Consider the following 12435-nt stretch of genomic DNA (forward strand, 5'->3'; position numbering starts at 1 on the left):
ATGATAAAACTACTCTTAGGTGGACCAGACTTAGGTGGACCATACTTAGGTGTACCAGACTTAGGTGAACCAAACTTAGGTGTACCAGACTTAGGTGGACCAAACTTAGGTGGACCAAACTTAGGTGGACCAGACTTAGGTGAACCAAACTTAGGTGTACCAGACTTAGGTGGACCAAACTTAGGTGAACCAGACTTAGGTGAATCAAACTTAAGTGAACCAGACTTAGGTGAACCAAACTTAGGTGTACCAGGCATAGGTGGACCAAACTTAGGTCTACCAGACTTAGGTGAACCAAACTTAAGTGAACCAGACTTAGGTGAACCAAACTTAGGTGTACCAGACTTAGGTGGACCAGACTTAGGTGAACTAAACTTAGGTGGACCAGACTTAAGTGAACCAGACTTAGGTGGACCAAACTTAGGTGGACCAAACTTAGGTGTACCAGACTTAGGTGGACCAAACTTAGGTGAACCAGACTTAGGTGAATCAAACTTAAGTGAACCAGACTTAGGTGAACCAAACTTAGGTGTACCAGGCATAGGTGGACCAAACTTAGGTCTACCAGACTTAGGTGAACCAAACTTAAGTGAACCAGACTTAGGTGAACCAAACTTAGGTGTACCAGACTTAGGTGGACCAGACTTAGGTGAACTAAACTTAGGTGGACCAGACTTAAGTGAACCAGACTTAGGTGGACCAAACTTAGGTGGACCAGACTTAAGTGAACCAGACTTAGGTGGACCAAACTTAGGTGTACCAGACTTAGGTGAACCAAACTTAGGTGTACCAGACTTAGGTGGACCAAACTTAAGTGAACCAGACTTAGGTGAATCAAACTTAAGTGAACCAGACTTAGGTGAACCAAACTTAGGTGTACCAGACTTAGGTGGACCAAACTTAGGTGTACCAGACTTAGATGAACCAAACTTATGTGAACCAGACTTAGGTGAACCAAACTAAGGTGTACCAGACTTAGGTGGACCAGACTTAGGTGAACTAAACTTAGGTGGACCAGACTTAAGTGAACCAGACTTAGGTGGACCAAACTTAGGTGGACCAGACCTAAGTGAACCAGACTTAGGTGAACCAAACTTAGGTGGACCAGACTTAGGTGAACCAAACTTAGGTGTACCAGACTTAGGTGGACCAAACTTAGGTGTACCAGACTTACGTGAACCAAACTTAGGTGGACCAGACTAAGGTGAACTAAACTTAGGTGGACCAGACTCTCGCAGGGCGGTGTGGGAGTAAGTCAGTCTCTGATGAAAGGTAATATAAGTGAGGAGATAATCACCTGCCTCTGGACGCCTTCTGTCATATTAGTAAAGGAAAAAAAAGCGACAATATTTCAATCAGTGGCTTGTTATCATCCAGCGTTGATATGTTGCAGCTATTATGTCATCAGAGAGAGGGGGGGGGGAAGGGTGGGGGGAAGGGAGGGTGGGAGGGTGGGAGGGGTGGTTGAGGAGGTAGATAATGGGTGGGAGGAAGGAGAAGAGAAAGGGATTGAGGAGGAGGAGGTCTGGTTGAGAGTACGAAAAAGCAATATACGACTTCATATATCGCTATCGATATACAATATCTCCCACCATGGTTGTCCTCCCACTATGGTTGTCCTTCCACTATGGTTGTCCTCCCACTATGGTTGTCCTCCCACTATGGTTGTCCTCCCACCATGGTTGTCCTCCCACTATGGTTGGGGACCTTGTTGACTGGGAACCGGGGACCTCGTTGACTGGGAAACGGGGACCTTGTTGACTGGGAACCGGGGACCTTGTTGACTGGGAAACGGGGACCTTGTTGACTGGGAAACGGGGACCTTGTTGAGGGAACAAGGGACCTTGTTGACTGGGAACCGGGGTCCTTGTTGATTGGAAACCGGGGACCTTGTTGACTGGGAAACGGGGACCTTGTTGACTGGGAACAAGGGACCTTATTGACTGGGATCCGGGGACCTTGTTGACTGGGAACCGGGGAATTTGTTGACTGGGGAACCGGGACCTTATTGACCGGGAACCGGGGACCTTGTTGATTGGGGAATCGGGGACCCAATTGACTGGGAACCGGAGACCTTGTTGACTGGGGAACCGGGGACCTTGTTGACTGGGGAACAGGACCGGGACCTATTGACTGGGAACCGGGGACTTTGTTGATTGGGAACCGGGGACCTATTGACTGGGGAACCGGGGACCTAATTGACTGGGAACCGGAGACCTTGTTGATGGGGAACCGGGGACCTTGTTGACTGGGGAACCGGGAACCTTGTTGACTGGGAACCGGGGACTTTGTTGACGGGGAACCGGGGACCTTGTTGACTGGGGAACCGGAGACTTTTGACTGGGGAAACGGGGACCTTGTTGACTGGGGAACCGGGGACCTTGTTGATTGGGGAACCGGGGACCTTGTTGACTGGGGAACCGGGGACCTTGTTGATTGGGGAACCGGGGACCTTGTTGACTGGGGAACCGGGGACCTTGTTGACTGGGAACCGGGGACCTTGTTGACTGGGGAACCGAGGAAATTGTTGACTGGGAATCGGGGACCTTATTGACTGGGAACCGGGGACCTTGTTGACTGGGAACCGGGGACCTTGTTGACTGGGAACCGGGGACCTTGTTGACTGGGAACCGGGGACCCTGTTGACTGGGAACTGGGGGACCTTAGTGGGTTAAAGTCGTTGTTCTCACACCTGTTTTGCATATTGGTGAGCGGCAGTGCTAGAACCATCCTATGATTTAAAGCTTTGTAAAGTACAGGGTGTTTCATAAGTCGTTTACCATAGAAAGAATAAATGTTTTTCCTCATTTTCTTTTTTCTTTTTTTTCTTTTTCTTTTTTTTCATTCTTTTTTCTTAATCTTTTTTTTCTGTTTTTTTATCAGGTAAGGGGATTATAACATGAACGTTGATGATAAAGGAAGCAATTAACATAGAGCAGACCAGGAAAGGAGGCGGAGTAGCAATCTATGTTAGGGATAATCTGAAGTGTGAAATAAATAAGGAAATAAAAACTGAGCGGAATACAGAATCAATTTGGATAGAATTAAGCGACGGTAGGGAAAAATTAATCACAGGAGTAATATATAGACCTCCCAATCTTGATAAGAGTCAATGAGCGACTTATCTGGGATGAAATGCGCAGGGCTTCCATACACAACAAAGTCTGTATAGTAGGCGACTTTAACCTTGGCCAAATAGATTGGACTGACCTTACGGGTAACTCAGAATCAGAGGATTTTCTCGAGACGATCCAGGACTGTTTCCTAAGTCAACATATAACCGAACCCACACGGGGTAATAATATACTCGATTTAGTTCTGTCGAACAGAGAAAACCTCATTAGCAATGTCGAGGTAGGGAACGAACTTGCAAACAGCGATCACAAAGAAATTAGATATCAGTTAGATTTTCAGTTCAGACGTAAGGAAAATTCCACTAAAGTACCAGATTTCAGAAGGGCAAACTTTGACAGTTAAAAGAGTCAGCTGAGAGAGGGGGTGTCGTTCTTGGCCGTGAAACTGACAGATGACTCCGACCTGATAACGAGATCTGAGATTGCCGAGTTCCACGACAATTTAAATAATGAGTTACTTAATGCACAAAGGCAGAACATACCATACAAAAATCTCAGATCAGGCAACAATGACCCAAAATGGATAAATAATTATTTAAAGAACATCATTGGCCAAAGGAAGGCTATAGGTAGAAGGATAAAGCGTGGCGAAATTTACCTCCAGGATTATTATAAGATATTGGCGAGTAGGGTTAAAACCGAGATAAGGAAAGCCAAGAGGAATAATGAGGTAAGGATAGCAAGGGAGGCGAAGACAAGCCCCAAGGGATTCTATCAAATGTATCAAACTAAAACAAGAGAAAAGATTGGGCCAATACAGTCAGATACCGGCGAGGTAACTGATAACGGCAGAGAAATAAGCAAGAATCTGATTAAATATTTTTCAACAGTTTTCACCACCGAAAAGTTTAACATGATACCCGAGGCACTGACTCTATTCAGAGATAGTGAAGAAAACAAATTAAGCGAGATAGTAGTGACTAGTAACGATGTTAGTAAGCAAATAGACAAACTAAAGCCTAATAAGTCACCTGGTCCCGATGAGATATTTGCCAGAGTATTAAAGGAATGTAAGGAAGAGCTTAGTATGCCCTTAGCAAAGTTGTTTAACATGTCCGTAAAAACAGGTGTAGTACCAGAAAGCTGGAGGGTAGCGAATGTAATACCGATTTTCAAGAAGGGGGATAGATCACTATCCTCTAACTACCGCCCAATCAGTCTAACATCAATAGTAGGCAAATTACTGGAAGCAATCATTTCAAACTCTATTCGAAATCACCTGGAGAAGCACCGATTGATCAATGATTCCCAGCATGGCTTCAGAAGCGGACGTTCTTGTCTAACTAATCTATTAACATTCTTTTCATCAGTTTTCGAATCGGTGGACGAGGGGCACAATTATGATGTGGCATATCTCGACTTTAGCAAAGCCTTCGACAGAGTCCCCCACGAAAGACTAATTAGAAAGGTAAAAGCACATGGCATCAAAGGTAACATCCTTAAATGGATTAGGGCGTGGTTACAGGAGAGGAAACAGCGAGTGAGCATTAACAGCACTAAATCCCATTGGAGCAACGTCACAAGTGGAGTTCCCCAAGGCTCAGTACTTGGACCATTATTATTTATAATATACATAAACGACATAGATATCGGCATAGACAGCAACATAAGTTAATTTGTTGATGACACTAAAATATGACGTGTTATTAAATCTGATGTTATTTATTTATTTACTTAGACTTTAGCAAAGCATTTGACAGAGTACCGCATGAGAGGCTTCTGAGAAAAATTAAGGCTCATGGTATCGAGGGGAAAGTTTTAAATTGGATAAAATCATGGCTCACCGATAGAATGCAGAGGGTCAGCCAAGATGGTGTTAAATCTGAGTGGGGCCATGTAACCAGTGGGGTTCCCCAGGGGTCAGTACTAGGCCCACTCTTGTTCATAATCTACATAAACGATCTAGATACTGGGATCAGCAGTGACATAAGCAAGTTTGTGGATGACACCAAAATAGGGCGGCAGATTAATTCAGGGCAGGATGCAAATGCATTACAGGAGGATCTAAATAAACTGCAGGGGTGGTCTGAAAAATGGCAAATGAAATTCAACACCAGCAAGTGCAGCGTACTTAATATTGGAAGAACAAATACTGTCAATATATACAGTCTTAACAACATCAACCTAGAGAAGTCGACTTGTGAAAGAGACCTAGGGGTACTTGTAAGCCCGGACCTACGGCCTAGAAAACAGTGCGTTAATGTTCGAAATAGGCAAACAGAGTATTGGGCTTTATATCTAGACGTGTAAGTAACAAGAGTGCAGAGGTCTTATTGCAACTATGTCTTGCGCTAGTCAGGCCGCACCTCGATTATGCGGTTCAGTTCTGGTGCCCCTATTATAGAATGGATATAAATTCACTAGAGTCGGTGCAGCGAAGAATGACAAAATGATTCCGGGACTTAGAAACCTTCCATATCAGGATAGGGTTAAAGAAACTTAACTTGCATTCCCTAGAAAGACGAAGAGTGCGGGGAGATATGATAGAAGTATTTAAGTGGGTGAAAGGAATCAATAAAGGGGATATAGATAAAGTTCTTATAATATCCGAGCAGGATAGGACTCGGAGCAACGGATTCAAGTTGGATAAGTTTAGGTTTAGGAGGGAGATAGGAAGAAACTGGTTCACAAATAGGGTGGTGGACGAGTGGAACAAGCTTAGCAACTTTGTAGTAAGTGCGGGAACTCTGGAAAGTTTCAAAAGGAGGCTAGATAGATTCATGGATGATAGAGAGTGGTAGTAACTCTCGACAGGAGCTGCCATGCACAAGCCAACCGGCCTATTGCAGACTCCTTATTTTCTTATGTTCTTATGTGTGTGTGTGAGTGTGTGAGTGTGTGTGTGTGTGTGTGTGTGTGTGTGTGTGTGTACGTTCCTATGGAGGGGTGTGTGGCCATGATGGTGTGTGTTGTTATGGTGGTGTTTGTAGCAAGGTGTGTGTGTGTGTGTGTGTGTGTGTGTGTGTGTGTGTGTGTGTGTGTGTGTGTGTGTGTGTCTGTGTGTGTGTGTGTGTGTCGCCAACATTCACCTTAGACCTACATGGCCGTACAGGTGGTGTTCTTGGAGATAATAATCATCACTATCTTTAATTATTTCCAGTAAAGGGTAAATTAAATAGACAGTGTATCGTCGGCCTGAAGCCATAGTGAATCCGGGAACCTTGGGTCTAATATTTCCACGAATCTCGTTGTTGTCCAGAGTTCCCGAGACCACTGCAAAAAAGTTACGAGTAAGTCTTTCATGTTTTGTTTTCTTTTAAGTGTGGCTAATATTACAGCATACAGCCAGATAATAAAAATAAATGAAATAAGTTAAATAAAATAAGTTGGTTTCGTTCTTTCAATAAAAAATAATACAAAAATACCTGGTACTTGTCTCACCGCCGACCACTCAGTAAACACGTGTTACCAGATGAGCGAGTCACCCCTATGAAGAGCAACTTGTACCGATGCCCCTCCACTGTCGGATTAAACTGGACGGACTTTGTCAAAAACACCATAATTCACTGCTTTATAGGGAATGTGTCACGCCAGGGAGGACATCAACCCAATATTTGGTTGGACGACGCCCTCACGCCTCACGACCGATGATTTCCTTGGTCAGAATTTCCCTTCGTCCTCTCTGGTTGCTTGGGTTTATCCCCTATGCATCTGGGCTCAAAGTCGTGTCCTGCATAAATTCTTAACCGAAGCTGTCATCAGAGACACATTGTCGTCCCCTGATACACGCAAGGTGGTAGAGTGGTGATGGAGAAGAAGGTGGCAATATTTGTACACCAGGAGAGTCATTATGGGGTGTAGTATTAGTTCTTGTCTCTTTATGATTACTTAACAGAATCTCTCTCTCTCTCTCACACACACAACTTATAGGTTTTCACAGGTTTCGTTTTTTTCCTCTCCTAATAACTCAGCCAGCCGCTATTCCTCCGAGTATTGGCTGGTGTGTTTGTTGGTCCTCGTGTGTTTGTGTTTGTTGTTTGGTTTAGGATATGTTGTGTTTCGTCTGGGTGAGTTGAGGCAACCGCGGAGAGAGAGAGAGAGAAATGAGGGGAGATGAGAGGGAAAGACGGAGGAAGGATAAGAAGGAGAGAGGGAAGGAATGGTGGGAGAATAAAAGGGGAACGAGTTAGGGCGAATGGAAGAGAGGGAGGAAGGGAAGATGACAAGGAGAGAGAGAGGGAGGAAGGGAGGGAAAACGAAAGGGAGAGATAGAAGGATGGAAGAAGAATTTCCCGATACGAGGAGAAGAGATTTTTACCATTGTTTATTTTGCTGTGGTGGGCCAGGTAGGACGAAGGCCGGGTAGGAGGGGATCCAGGTAGGAGGGTGGGGCAGGTAGGAGGGTGGGCCAGGTAATAGGGTCGGCCAGGTAGGAGGGTGACAGGTAGGAGGGTGGGGCAGGTAGGGAGGGTGGGCCAGGTATTAGGTCGGCCAGGTAGGGGAGGTGGGGCAGGTAGGAGGGTGGGCAGGTAGGGAGGGTGGGGCAGGTAGGGAGGGTGGCCAGGTGCTAGGTCGCACAGGTAGGAGGGTGGGGCAGGTAGGAGGTGGGGGCAGGTAGGGAGGCAGCAAGCTGAAAGGAGTCTAGGGTCGTGAGTCAGAAAGGAATGATAGTGTTGTGGTTGGTAGTGTTGATGTTGGTGGTGTTGGTGGTGGTGGTGATGTTGGTAGTGGTGATGATGAGCATTCTATGGTTCTGGTGGATACTAGTGGTGGTGGTGGTGGTGGTGGTAGGAGAAAGACTGAGTATGAGGAGAGGAAGGAGAGGCAGGAGGAGAGGGAAGGTGAAGGTGAGAGTGAGGAGAGAGGAAAGTGAAGGTGAAGGTGAGGGAATATAAAATGTCTTTTGATGTTCACAGGTTATATGTGACACAAGCGCTTAACAACCACACCACCTGACAAACATAATCACCTGACAACCTAACCACTTCACCACCTCTCAGCATCACCACCTCATCTCCATTCCCTCAGAACCTCACCCCTCCACAACCTCACCACTCCACAACCTCCCTCCACATCCTCACCCCTCCACAACCTCACCACTCCACAACCTCCCTCCACATCCTCACCACCCCACAACCTCACCACTCCACAACCTCCCTCCACAACCTCACAACCTCACCACCCCACAACCTCATCACCCCACAACCTCACAACCTCACCACCCCACATCCTCACCACCCCACCACCTCCTCTACCACCCCACAACCTCACCTCCACCACCTAACAACCCCAAACCTCACCTCCTCACCACCTCCCTCTACCACCCCACAACCTCACCTCCACCACCTAACAACCCCAAACCTCACCTCCTCACAACCTCACAACCTCCCTGACTTCCAACATTTCAACGCTCATTAGTTATTAAAGGTAGACCATTAAGTGCGCACACCTGGAAAGACTACAGGTTTATTGCTCCTTCAAACGTTCTCCCTCTTTTTTTCCCATCAGTCTCCACAACATACTAACCGGCCTAAGACTCCTTCCATAACACACCATCCGGCCTAAGACTCCTTACATAACACAATATCCGGCCTGAGACTCCTTCACCTTCCTCCATAACACACTATCCGGCTGTCGACTTTCCCGGCACTCCATCATAAACATTTTAAATTAACTCTTTATTAAACCTTCAAATGATTACCTTAAGGTCTGATGGCCTCGTATGTATGTATGTATGTATGTATGTATGTATGTATGTATGTATGTATGTATGTATGTGTGTGTGTATGTATGTATGTATATATGTATGTATGTATGTATATGTATGTATGTATGTATGTATGTATGTATGTATGTATGTATGTATGTATGTATGTATGTATATGCTGATAACCACAAGGAAAGAAGAAAACACGAAGTTCCCAAGCGCTTTCGTGTAATTCACATCTTCAGGGGTGAGTTTGTACTCCTGAAATTTTCTTCTTTCTGTGATTATCAACATACTATTCCACTTGCACCTACAGTGATTTGCACGCATGTATGTATGTATGTATATGTATGTATGCTTTGTGTATGTCATGTATGTGTGTATGTATGTATGTACATGTATGTATCATGCGTAGCATGTATGTATGTAAGTAAGTAATTTTTTAATATTCTGCAAGTCGATCATTGCAGAAGCCTCCTTATAACAGCGGTAGAGGAGGAAGTGAGGGGGGATGAGGAAAGGAGGAAGGAATGAGGAGGTGGGTTATACACTATTAGCCTCCAAAGGTCCTCATTCATTTCACCCTCTCATATGATATAAAACTCTGGGCCAGGAGTGAATCCAGCACCTCAGAGGACATTCATCCCACTACCCCTAACTACTCTCAGACTGTTTGTTTGAATCTCTCTCTCTCTCTCTCTCTCTCTCTCTCTCTCTCTCTCTCTCTCTCTCTCCTCTCTCTCATTTTCGTGCAAGGTTCTTTCAAGTACACAGTGATAATATTTAAAATATAGTTTAAAGACAAAAGAATTAATGATAGTTCAGGTAATTAGTTTAATAATATAACTTAACACATATAAAATAACTTAAGTTAACTAAATTAAACATATAAACAATCTATTCACAATATAACATAATAGTACCAGACACAACCCCTAAAATAAACAGATCTAACCTAACCTAACCTAACACAATCCCTAACCATGCCAACTTCTCCAATCACTACATATCACTTTGCAATCCCAACCCCTGATCCCTAATCTTCACCGCCCCCCACAATCCTAACCCCCACCACCACCCACAATATTAACCCTCCACCACCCACCACTGCCACAACTAACCCCCACCACCCAATCCTTAACCACTCCACCACCACCACTGCCACAATCCCTACCCTACCACCCCTAACCTCCCACCACCACCACCACCACAATCCCTAACACACCACCACCCCACATCATCAACCTCCCACCACCACCACCACAATCTCTAACCCCCCCCACACCACCCCACAATCCCTAATCCTCCCCACCCCAACCATGAAAACCCACACCACAACTACCTAATCCCCTAAAACCCACCACCACACCTGATCATAACCCTCCCACCACCACACAATCTAGCCCACCACCACCCCTGATCTAATCCTCCCACCACCACCCCCAATCATAACCTCCACCACCACCACTACCACAATCCTAACCCCACCACCACCCCACAATCATCCAACCTCCCACCACCACAACCACAATCCTAACCCCACCACCACACAATCCCTAACCCTCCACCACCACCACAATCCCTAACCACCCCCAACCCTACAATCCCCAACTCCACCACCACCACCCAATCCTAATCATCACAACCCCACAATCCTAACCCCCCCACACCACCTGATAAGCAACCCTCCACCACCACCACCACAATCCTAACCACACACACAATCCCTAACCTCCCACCACCACACCACAATCCCTAACACCCCACCACCACCCCCCTGATCCCTAACCCCCACCACTGCCACAATCCATCAACCTCCACCACCACCACCACAATCCCCTGACCCCCACCACCACCCCACCAATCACAACATCCCACCACCACAATCTCTAACCCCCAACCACCACCCTGATCCCATAACCACCACCACCACAACCACAATCCCTAACCCCCACCACCCCACAATCATAACCTCCCACCACCACAACCACAATCCCTAACCCCACCACCACAATCCCTAGCCTCACACCACACAATCCTAACCCTCCCACCACCACAACCACAATCCCTAACCCCCACCACCACCCTGATCCCTAATCCTCCCCACCCACAATCCCTAACACACACACCCCTGATCCAACCCTCCTACCACCACCACAATCCCTAACCCCCACCACCACCCCTAATCCCTAGCCTCCACCACCACCACAATTCCTAACCCCCCACCACCCACCCACAATCCTTAACCTCCTCTACCACCACAACAATCCCTAACCCCCACCACACCCCAATCCTAACCCTCCCACCACCACACAATCCTAACCCCACACCACCACCCCACAATCCTAATCCTCCTACCACCCCACAATCCCTAACCCCCACCACCACACACAATCCCTAATCCTCCCACCACCACCCAATCCCTAACCCCAACCACCACCCCAAATCCCTAATCCTCCCATCACCCCAATCCTAATCCTCCACCACCACTACAATCTAACCCCTAACCACCACCCCACAATCCTGACCTCCACCACCACCCCCAATCTAACCCAACCACCCTAATCCTAATCTCCCACCACCACCCCCAATCCCTAACCCCACCACCCACAATCCCTAATCCTCCACCACCACAATCCTAACCCCAACCACCACGCCACAATCCTGACCCTCCACCACCACCCCACAATCCTAATACTCACCACCACCCCACAATCCCTAATCCTCCACCACCCACCACCACAATCCCTAACCCCAACCACCACCCCAATCCCTAACCCCCCACCACCACCCACAATCCCTAATCCTCCACCACCACCCACAATCTAACCCCACCATCACCCCACAATCCTAACCCCACCACCACCCCACAATCCTAACCCCCACCACCACCCCACAATCCTAACCTACACTCCTGGATAAAAGAAAATGAATCATTATAATGCACTTCAAGAAACCTGTGGAAAAGCTTAGAAAGACGACCATTGTTTTAATCACAGGTAAAAACAGGTGTGTGCCTTCCTCTTATCTATGATGGATATGGATGATGGAGAACGAGAGGGAGGAAGGGAGGAAGGAAGGAGGAGAGCAGGATGGTGGGAGGAGGGAAAAGAAAGTAACAGAGAGGAAAAGTGTAGAAGGAGAAGGAAAAGTAGAAGGAGGGAGGGAAGAAAGAGAAAGTAGCAGAAAGAAGGAAAAAAATGTGAGATGAAGGAGGGAAAAATAACAGAAGAAGGAGGAAGAAATGTGTGAGGAGGAGGAAAGTGAAAGAGGAGAGGGAAGAAAGTGGGAGGGAGGAGTGAAAGGAGAAATGGGAAGGAAAAGGAAGGAAGGATCGGGTGTAAGGAAAGGGTGGAGGAAGGAAGGATCGGGTGTAGGAAGAGGTGGAGGAGGAAGGATAGAGAGCATGAAGGAAGAAAAGGAGGAAGAAATGAGAGGAGAGGAAGAAAGGGGGTAAATGGGGAGGGAGTTGGGAAGAGTGTGTGAGGGCAGCGGGAGGGATGGAAGAGAAAGGGAGTATCGAGGAAATATGAAAGAGAGGGAGAAAGGTTGGGGTGGGAGGAAGATGGAAGGAGAAAGAAATAGTATGAGAGGAAGAGTAGAGCAAAGAAGACGTAAGATAGACACAGACATAATAAACACACACACATACAG

At 46.7% G+C, this 12435-nt stretch overlaps 2 protein-coding genes across 2 annotated transcripts in view; one reads left to right on the plus strand and one right to left on the minus strand.

The window, feature by feature from the left end:
* Window positions 1-963, plus strand: LOC121878100 (uncharacterized PPE family protein PPE62-like). Its single transcript, XM_042384092.1, has one exon. It carries the CDS (start codon window positions 1-3, stop codon window positions 961-963), a length of 963 nt encoding a protein of 320 aa, XP_042240026.1.
* Window positions 964-1199: 236 nt separating this feature from the next.
* LOC121878101 (collagen alpha-1(X) chain-like) overlaps window positions 1200-12435 on the minus strand; it is a 32136-nt gene continuing 20900 nt past the window's right edge. Inside the window, exons 2-4 of the mRNA XM_042384093.1 lie at window positions 2241-2639; window positions 1695-2106; window positions 1200-1262 (exon numbers count right to left, since the gene is read on the minus strand). Coding sequence (XP_042240027.1) covers window positions 1200-1262; window positions 1695-2106; window positions 2241-2639 — 874 coding nt within the window. The remainder of the gene's footprint in view (window positions 1263-1694; window positions 2107-2240; window positions 2640-12435) is intronic.

Source organism: Homarus americanus, unplaced genomic scaffold (assembly GCF_018991925.1).
Source record: "Homarus americanus isolate GMGI-L3 unplaced genomic scaffold, GMGI_Hamer_2.0 scaffold45562, whole genome shotgun sequence".
Taxonomy (NCBI): domain Eukaryota; kingdom Metazoa; phylum Arthropoda; class Malacostraca; order Decapoda; family Nephropidae; genus Homarus; species Homarus americanus.

Excerpts from the sequence above, each read along its gene's own strand:
- LOC121878100 (XM_042384092.1), top strand. The coding sequence starts at position 1 with ATGATAAAACTACTCTTAGGTGGACCAGACTTAGGTGGACCATACTTA.